Source organism: Branchiostoma belcheri, unplaced genomic scaffold (assembly GCF_001625305.1).
Source record: "Branchiostoma belcheri isolate BF01 breed outbred unplaced genomic scaffold, Haploidv18h27 scaffold98, whole genome shotgun sequence".
Classification (NCBI taxonomy): domain Eukaryota; kingdom Metazoa; phylum Chordata; class Leptocardii; order Amphioxiformes; family Branchiostomatidae; genus Branchiostoma; species Branchiostoma belcheri.
The window spans coordinates 1,303,722-1,314,203 of NW_017804664.1; the positions used below are offsets into that span (position 1 = coordinate 1,303,722).

The 10,482-nt window shown below is 43.4% G+C and overlaps 1 protein-coding gene across 1 annotated transcript; it reads left to right on the plus strand.

Moving 5' to 3' along the window:
• Positions 1 to 1,166: 1,166 nt before the first annotated feature.
• On the plus strand, positions 1,167 to 10,468 carry LOC109461980. The gene is made up of 8 exons (XM_019758460.1): positions 1,167 to 1,285; positions 3,324 to 3,481; positions 3,909 to 5,233; positions 5,662 to 5,892; positions 6,878 to 6,992; positions 7,645 to 7,782; positions 8,874 to 9,025; positions 9,980 to 10,468. The coding sequence occupies exons 2-8, from the start codon at positions 3,331 to 3,333 to the stop codon at positions 10,211 to 10,213; spliced, it is 2,346 nt and encodes a 781-aa protein (XP_019614019.1). The 5' UTR covers positions 1,167 to 1,285; positions 3,324 to 3,330; the 3' UTR covers positions 10,214 to 10,468.
• Positions 10,469 to 10,482: the final 14 nt, after the last annotated feature.

Sequence of the window (10,482 nt, forward strand, 5' to 3'; positions counted from 1 at the left end):
AGATATTGTTGTCAATCTCTCCATGATTCTTTATTGTAGCACTTGGCAATAGCCTTGTACAATTTTTTTTTTTCAAAAACTTTCATCTCCCGTAAAATCTAATTGTTTCTGGTATGGTGTTCCCGCCCGGGGTTGGATGCAGCCATTGGTTTTTCTTTCTATCACACGAGCTTCCGTATGTTCCATACAGTAATTCGAACGCGTTTCGCGCGTACCGAGTGCGGCACTTTCGAAACTTTGAACACCGATTTCGGATGTTGGAATTGACGCCGTTACACTCTTTGTTTTTAGATACACCACATTATAGCACATTTCGCATTGAAATGTCTGTTTGGGTATGACATAAATAAAATGCTCCACGGTGTCATTCCGCATCACCCTTGGTCTCAGCTCTCCCGCGGATATAGGCGGCTAATGGATACAGGCGGTCAACATAAAGTCCCATTGCCCCACTGAATCTGATTGGAGAATACAGAATACACGTGTAGTTTTTTATGTCATACCTGAGCCGCGATTACGTTCGATACAGGTGTTCCGGCCCGTGTGATAACTAGCTGTACGGCCTGGGGTTTTTTAACGCGTATACGGCCCGGGCTTCCAAACGTTCCAAAGAACGATTCGAACGCGTTTCGCCCTATAATAACCGCGTGCACCGCTTTCGAAAATTCGAATACAAAATTCGGACGTTGGAATTGATGTTGTTGCATTTTTGTGGTTTAGGGACACCAACTTTTCGCTCATTTCGCATTGAAAGGCGTGTTTTCTTGGGTGGGTATGACATAAATAAAATACAACACGATGCATTCCACACAGCATACCACGTGTTGTATTCTATATTTAAATATTTGGCGAAAGTATGACATCCTGGAACTCTACTTCACGATATGCGGATAGTAAAGTCATGCATCCGCCCAAATACGTGTGAAGTATGATACGTCTGGCACTTCTCCAACTTAGGGCAAGTATTTTTCTACTATCCCGCATCGTGTGCAGTACGTCACTCTAAGTTTCGCTCGTTCATGGTACGAAATGCAAGTCATTCATCCACCCAGCAAGGCTAAAGTATAAATGCACGTTTCTTTTGGTACTTCTCCAACTCAGTACACGTATGTACTTGCCAACTAACGCGGTTTAGATGACTTCACTTTTTAGTTTCGCTCATTCATAACACGGTATGCAAGTCACCCTTACAAGGCTAGAGTATAGCGACATTTTGCCCTCTTTACTTTAGCGGGGTGTGCTTGGAGGTGTCAGACGTACGTTTGCGAGCTCCTGGCGCTACAAGGTAGGTCATTTTTTTTTGTCTTAATAGTTGTATGGGACCTGGTCTATTTCAGTGTATTCAGAGATATGTTCGTTTTTTCTGTTTTTTATGACGATTTACCACATTTGTGGAAGGATTGACATAACAGGTGACTATCACCTCTTCAAAGATGTCAACCCCGACACCAGACTGTAAGGCTTGAACCACTCACACCGGGATGGTCCCCTACTCTTTTCGATAAGTGCGGTGAGTTCTTTAACGTGCGTGGAGTGTGGCTCTCCCAAACACGGGACCTCCATTTAACGTCCTATCCGATGGACGTCCCTAGCCGAAGCTAGGTACTCATTTCCACCTGAGTGAAGTGAGGAAATTCGTGTAAAGTGCCTTTCCCAAGGGCACAAGATCGGTGACATGGGCAGGGTTCGAACCCACGACCTCTCGGGTGTCATATTTCCAAGCCGGGGTCTGGCCATGTTGTATTTGTGAATGAAGAAATTAACAATGCATATGAAGAATATACGGAAATAACGTGTTTATGATTAGCTTCAAATTGGTAAACTTCAGGGTGTATTGTAGTTTTCGTTCCACAAGACTGACACGGACCTTATGGTAAAACGATTATTATCGTACTTATGTTCACATTTTACTAGCCTCCTTTGCGATCGTCTTCTTTTTTAGGGAGGGGGCATTTTGTCTTCAGTATGTTATGCCTGGGATCCCTGGAATAGCATACTAGGGTTGGCGGACGGGGTTTCTATTGCGTGATCTACATTTGATCGAAAGTAGCCCCCCCCCCCCAAAAAAAAACACCAAAAAAACAACAACAACAAAAGCGAACGATACCCGAACGCTTGCTAGATGTTCCCTAACATTAAAAGACTGTATTTTGTTCAAGACTTCCTTGTTCATTGAACATTACTTATAATTATGTTTGATGACTATTTTTACGAACATAAACTGCACTTCAGTGCCATTGTTATCACATGGTCTTTACAGTATAGCACTAAGGCCCCTAAAATCAACCCCACCTCTTGTCGCAGCTCAATTAATGACTTTTCCTCTCTTTCTCGACGTTACTTATTTTAAAAGGACGTGGAATGACTGCAGTAATTTATATTTAGGTGTATATTAATATATATGACTTCATAATTATATTCGAAATTATCTTTATACCCGGAAAGTGGAGTTTCAGTTCCGTGTTTTAGAGGGAAGTCCTGACCTTTAGAACTCACTTCGTTACCACGCCTTCTGAAGCCCGAAAGGAACTTGGCCAGTCTCCATTTATTTTTACTTCCTTTTGTCGTCTAATTTTTGCGCGGTGACTGCCACAAACATATGTTAGAACTTTCTTTTAAGTCCCTAAATGATTCAATAGGCGATGACTATGACGTAATACATGAACAAGTTGCCGTTTTTGCCATGAACTACTTCCCCAAAATGAAATCCCGCGAAAATGAATTTGAACTCGCCTTCAAACAGCGTGATTTTATGCATGGGGTGAATGGAAACGAAACATTCTCACAGCGATTATTCAATACAGAATATGCAATACTTTCTAAAGGGCGGGGTAAGCCAAGACTAACTAAGTCCAGTCGCTAGCGGCCTTCTGACTAGGTATAGCTAGTAGCTAGTGCTATTTCAGTCCTGAACAGTGATAGGTGATGCAGAGACCGAAGGAAACTAGTGCAGTGCCCGAAATATATTTTTCAAGAAGGGTATTTTTGGCAGACTTTGTGTGTTTTTCTTTGTGTGTATGTAAACACACGAAGTCTGCCGAAAACAGACCTTAATACTTTATCCTACATACGTTTTGTTAGTGTTGTTGCTTACATTTAGGTAAAATCTAGATGGTTTTAGAAAATAAAATCGAAATATTACCATTTAATGACGTCAAATTACGTCTAAACGGCACCAAAATTCTTCCTGTGGTTTTTACAATCCTCTAAAATGTGGATGTCATATGCTATGTCGTTATGATTATGGGCCGATTGAGAGTCTAGCTAGTGAACGTACGTACTAAAACAATGCACAGTATTTTGAAATCACACATCCTTTTCAGACGAGGGATGTACAGAATGGCGGATGGTAAGGAAGTGAGGGCCCTGCGGCTGAGGTACCGGAGTCTGCTGATTGGGGTGGTGTTAGCCGGAGCCGTGCTGGCCATAGTGATCGGACTCGCCGTTGGCTTGACAATACAACGATGCAACGAGCCAAAAGGTTGGCTGGAATTTTTAATTAAGAACCCACTTGATTCTAAAGTTTGTAACAGACTATTTTTGTGAGATTGTGTCTTTTGAAAATGTTACAGAGAAGCGAGTAGAAATCGAATTTACTCTAGTGACAGTTACAGGTTGTTTATGCACAGGCTATTCATTCTTCTGATCTGTACTTAACACAGTGTACTCACAGGAAAGGTTCTATTTCACCCATAGAAAATGAATGTGTTTCTTCGGTCAATTTTAGAATAATACATGCACGTTTAAATGTGGCAATTTGAGAAACAATTCAACATCAAATTTTATTCTGTCACTGAAGCTACAACTATTGATAGGTAGTTTATTCGCCTAAAACAATTACTCAAGCAACTGTTAATTTCCTGGATGTCTATTTACCGACGTATCCTTTATTGTTATCCAAATGGCAGAGGAAATCGTCAGGATCGGTTTACTGTTTTCGACCGACGACAACTCCGCTGAGGGCATGAAGGAAGCGGCAATGTTGGCCGTGGATGACATCCGTGCTCATCGGAGGAAGATACCATCAGCTGCGGACATCCAGGTTCACAGCGGGGACTACGACGGATCTCCAGACGGGGCTCTGCAAGCTTTCCGCCGCCTGTACAGCCGACGGGGCGTGCGTCTGTTCGTGGGTCCCGACACCAGCAGCCATGCGGTCCGTGTGGCGGAGTGGGCGATGGAAAACGCACCAGACGTGGTCTTCATTTCTCCGCGAGCAACATCTGAACGACTGGCCAACGCCACAAACACAATTCGTCTCAGCATGGGGGACCGAGCTCTTGCCCTGGCCTTGTACCTGAAGCTGCAAAGCGACAACGTTTCCTTCGTCATCCCGGTACACGTCGAGGACATCTACGCTACGGACCTGGTGCAGAGGATTCGCGACCTGGCGGACGGCATGATGGACCGCATTACCGTCGGTACCAGTATCAGCTACGCGCCGGGTACGATCACCAACAAGGAGGAAGCGTGGGGGCTGACTGACCGACTCCGCGACGCCTTGAGGGACTACCCTGACGCAGTCGTCCTGTTTGTGTCGTATTCAGAAGCAAGGTACATCCTGGAAGCAGCCGGCGGCGACAGTGCACTGTTGAGGCGCATGTGGTACACCGGGGACTCCCTGGCTCTCCGAGAGGACATCCTGAGTTCTGATGAAGCAAAGCTGGCTGCGCAAACGGCAAGCCTGTACGGACTGGCTTTTGCAGGGGAGGGACTTCACAGCAAACGCAGGATGCGCAAAATGCAGAAGCTTGCCGACCGTCTGAAACGCTCGCCTCCCGTGTATGCTCCGCTGGCATACGACGCAGTCAACCTGTTCTACGACTCGTGTCAGATCGCGCGCACCACCGATGCTCCGACGGTTCTTGCTCACCTGACCCGCGAGGCGGAGTGGCAGAACGGACTGTCCGGCAGGCTGGCGATCGACTCCACAAGAAGTCGCGCGTTCGGAGATTACCTGCATTCGTTCGTCGCTCCACAGATTCCAGACACCAGCAAGGTGACCGTCGCCATGACAGGGTCCTGGATTCTGAGCGGACTGTCGCAGGTATCTCACATGGACGATGAGTCTGACCAACAAGGCGACTGGGGACGTAGGAAGGAGGTACCTTCCTCTGACATGATGTCCATGTCTGCTGTGATGTCTGCTGCCATGTCGTCTGCCTCGATCTTCAACAAGTCTGATGTCATGGCACTGAAGACACTGGCTGGGAACGACTGTCGCAACTCAAAGGTAAAAATATACTGCTGTCAAAACGACTTTTTTGCTGATTGAAACACATGTGAAAGATGCTATTAGGACACTACAGTAGATGCGACATCTCTGAAATATCTTCAAATACATGTTATACCGGCTATACAGATACAGATACAGCATTCTTTCCTAGAACTATCGCAGAGTGGAACTCACTGTCACCAAGTACAGTAGGGGCATTGTCAATAGATAGCTTTAAACAATGTCTAGAGCTAGAAGTTCAAGGGTTAGGTATAACAAGTCGATCGGTGTAATATAGCCAGCTGCCGCCGCGCCGCGTGCCTAGGAAGCTGGTGTGTTACGCCGAAAGGCGGTTATACAGGCTATACAGATACAGATGTAAGTTGCCAGAGAATTCCCCGCCTATAATTAATTGATACTAAAAAGCTGATTTTGTACATTTCCAGTTTTCCGTCAATGCTACGGATCCTGCAACGTACATGCCGGTGGAACATGACTTTACCGAAGACACATTTCCGGAGATGTTCATTGTGTCGACTGACTACGGGTACAGCCTGCAGATGAGCTGTGACAAGCCGGAAGGACCAGTGACGCTGGACGTACTCTGCCCACCAAGTATCAATCCTGGTGACAGCATGGAATGCGTACAGACCATCACTTATCCTGTTTCTGATCAGGTGCGACAAATATTCTTGTCTTTGGAAGCTTTGTGCATCTGCTGAATTTGTCTATAAGTGTTTAAAGTTAAAACTTTTGGTCCAACACAAAAAAATTCTCTTACCTAGAGCTTTCGGCCAGTCACTCTGGTCTTCCTCAGTAGACTGACCCAGTGAGGCTAAAATGTCACATGGCTTCTTTGAAGTGTGACGTCAACACTGGGTCAAAGGTATCTTGTAGACGATGTCGGCCCCCGTCGCGGTTCAATGTAGGGTGATGGGCCCTGATGTAAATGGCTTCCTTCACTCCTCTCAAGAAATAGTCTTGTCCAGTGTCTAAAATCCTTACAGTGTCAAGTGAAACAAAGTGTCCGGGTGACTCTATGTGAATGTGTTGAGACACCTCTGAACTGTCTATTAGTAGTTATTTATTGGCATTTTATCCTGGTAACAAAATACCTGGTAATTATTATTTTTATTATTACCTCATTCGGAGAAAATGCGTTGAAAACACAATATCACAGTATGTTCTCATTTGGCCTTGTAACTATAACATTTATTCAACAGTGACGTTTTTAAAGGTAAAGACACATACCCCCAAATTGTTGACGTCTACTGTTCCTCATGTATATATCACAGCTAGTAGAATATTCATGAAGTCTTTTATTCAGTTGACGTTTCGGTGACCGTCTGTCACCTACCTCAGGGCAATTCTGGCTGGTTCACATTGTATAGTAGCACACCACTGCTATAGATGCATTCCCAAACGTAAAATATGTTTAATATGTAGATAGCACGTCTACAGTAATACATACTGTAGATATGTAAATATTGTACGTTTGGGAATGCATCTATAGCAGCGACACCTGTGCTGCGTGAAATTCAATGTGAACTATTCAGAATTGCCCTGAGGAAGGTGACAGACGGTCACCGGAACGTCGTCTGAATAAAAGACTTGGTTGTGTAAAAAGAGTCTCTTTACTCATTATCTTGCTTTGTTTTGCAGGGTGGTCGCCGCCGCCTACTGTTGTCGCAGGCCACATTAGGTGCTTTCGGAGAATGTGTTGGTGACTCTGTTGGATGCGGTATTTGCTTCGGAGTCGGGGCACTCTCCAACGGTGGTAAGATGGACTTCTCGATTACAATGTGCAATTAAGAGTTGATGTCTAAATCACGGTTTAAATAAAATTAGTGCTTTCTCTATTTATGTCAAGTACTACAGTTTGATATTGCAAAGAATGACCTTTTGCTCCTAGCCTTTTTAGACTGTTCTGTGTATTATAGAATGATTTATGTAGTCTGTACAAAATAGAGAGAATTGAGCTTTATTGATTGATTACATCCATTCGACTTTATACACTAAAGTAATACAGACAAAATCATTTTCTAATGAACTTAGACAAACCTCTAATCCTTGAACATGCTTTGTCTTATATTTTTACCATTATAGAGAAACGAGGAGGAATCGAATTCACGTAGATTATAGCATTAGTACTAGCTTAATCGTGTATATATTTGCATGTCTACAGAAGCAACTCATTCGTACTTAACCCCTTAACCCAGTAGGTATTTTTGTACGATATAGGTCTTCATTCATTCATTCATTCATTCATTCATTCATTCATTCATTCATTCATTCATTCATTCTTTCATCCATACATTCATTCATTTATTCACTCACTCACTCACTCACTCACTTATTCATTCATTCATTCATCCATTCATCCATTCATCCATTCATCCATTCATCCATTCATTATTTGTTGTACACAGCTGCAGGTGCGATTGCTTGCATCACGCCCTGCACGCTCAGTATTGGAGGAGCCTGCGGTAATGCTATTGCACTTGGTGTTGGTGAAGCCGTCAATGTTCTCAGGAACACGGTGATCTGCACAGAGCTTTTTGCCCAAGGTAAGATTTTGTCTTTCTTTTGATTTATCAAACTAGGTACGTTTCATCTTTGCATTGTTAAAAATATTTAATTCCTCTGACAGCAGTCAATTGCAACCGAGATTTCTTCGAAATAAAAGCGTAATGCTTGATTGAAACATTAACAAAACAAAATAGAATTTTTTAGTGGCTGACAGTGCACTGAGCCTTGCCTTTATAGCCAAGCACTTCAGGTCTTACCCAGTCTTCTCCATGAGTGTGCTACCGGGAGAGGTTTGAACCTGATCTTGGGCCTGAAGCTCCTCCCATACGGGGCCGTTGACATGTAACAAAATCACAGAATGTTTCAACATTTTTTTTTTTTTTTATTTATTCCAACATGTAATCACCAGACGTGGTGACGACACACTCAAGTTTCTTCAACTTATATTAATGCCGCCACCAACACAGGGGACAAATACATTGCAGGACAATACTCATTTACACCTGAGCTAAGTAGGAAAGCCGTGTAAAGTGCCTTTCCCAAGGGCACAAGATCGGTGGCATGTCAGGACTCGAACCCGGGAGTCTTAGTTCCGAGTCGCGCACTCTGCCGCTACGCCGCACGACCCCATTTCTAAAATGTAGCCTGATCTGCAGACTTCTAGTGGGCCTCATTTGCCTCTACGAGCGAAAAGCTTCTTTTCGGGGACGGCCTTCTTTAGGAGGGCGAGCTGTATTGTAGTAGTAAAAGTCTGCTGTCAATCGGTGCCCTCAAAGGGGTAGTGTAGCGTGCTCGACTCGGAACCAAGTCATTTACACGACTTTCCTCACTCAACTTAAGTCCTGTCCTGCATTAGTCCTCTTCGTTGGACATAAAATAGGTTGAAAAACTTGAATGTACCGTCATAAAATGTTGGAATAGAAAAAAACTGGAGGGGATTTCTTGCGCGGGCTGTACACCCCACCCACCCCCAACAAACCACAGATCCAGCTGCTCGTATAGCCCCGACGACCAGAAGTCTTCAAAAGAGGCTATAATAAAAAACATTCGATGGCTCAATCTCCAGTCATGTGGAGTATTTCACTTCAGAAATTCAAGATAAAACATGACATCGTATTTGACCCTACAGGTCACCTAGACGCCCAGACCTACCTGGCTGATGCCGCCTTTGGTCGCCAGCTGGCTACAGAGTTCCCACACGTGATGGAGGGGTACCACACCCTGGCCAACCCCATCGTCTGGCTCATGCAGAGGTCCAAGACTGCTACATCCATTGTCAAGGTCTGTTTGTTTAATTTTTTATAAAGGAATCTCCATTATTTTGACAATACAATGTCATCCACTACTTGAGTCATGCATCATTCTTACTAATTAGGTCTACTTCTAACTACTTACAAACATTGATTTAAATTTACTACTTTTTTTTTCCTTTTCTTTCCTAATCAAGCAATAATACTGTTGGTTTTACAAATTGTGGCATGTATGATGTAAAAGTCTGTTTGCTGCTAACGCCCCTATAAAAAGAAAATGACTACTTTCTTTGTTGCAAACAGGAAATACATAATGCAATACTCTATGCTATTGCTGAGAATTGTATTTCAAGTTGACACTTGTTTCAAACAAATATGAACACAACTATCGAACTGTTACACCCAATCTTTTACATCTTACTGAATGATTCTTTAAAGCTATGTAGTAATGGTGCCCCAATATTTTTTTGAATATGAGTTTTTAACACTTAGATTATTGGTTGATAACTCTAAAAGTTAAAGGCACGACTATTCCTTTTTTTCTAAGATGCTATTATATACTTAGTAATCGATGCAGACCAGTTTATTAGTTAGTTTGTATTTCAGTCTGTTTTATTTAAACAGGGTAGAGCTCTCAGTGCTATGTAAAAACACTGTTTTTCAGGAATGCCCTGTGACAACAAGTTACACATGAAAACAATGAATTCAACACATTAAACAATACATAAAGTTACAAAACAACCAAGCGTCAAAACAAAATCGTTATCCGTAAATCGCGCAATGTACATCATGCATATAGTCTGGATATTTTCGTCTGTCTTCCAGAGATACTTGCCGTAGGTTTCTTTCCCTTTCCGTGACACTAGCACCCATTTCATAGTTCTTCGTACAAAACCTTGCAACTGCGGCTTGGTTCTATTTTAGATACAGTTTCTCACATTTTCCTCTGTATGTTTTAATCATTTCCCTCCGTATATGTTTCCAGACCTTCGCCCTCCCCTGGGCCCGACACATGAGCTATCTACAGGACATGGTGGATGAAGGGGACGAGTTTGGGGCTGTTATCATGGAGATAGGGATGGTCCTGAGTGGTGCAGTGGGGAGGGTCACGTGGGCAGCAAGGGCTGTCATGGCACTACAAAATGCCATCCTTATCCCTATCCTCATTGCCATAGTTACCAATGTAGCACGCTTTGCTATGCTCAAGAACAAAGCATGAGATGATAAGAGAACCTCGGGGTGTGTTGAGGTAAACCCCGGACCAAGATCCATCTTAATTAGCCTTTGTAGCGGTGTACAGAAAGTGCGAAATGGAACGAAATGGGACGAAATGAAACGAAATATGTATGAAGTACGTTGGAACGGCGACGTTAGTGTCCGCTCGACGTCCTAACGGCAACGTTAAGTTTGATGGTATTCTTTTCGTTCCATTTCGTTCCATTTCGCACTTTCTGGGGTCCCCTTTGTAGTATCAGATTTATCTTACTA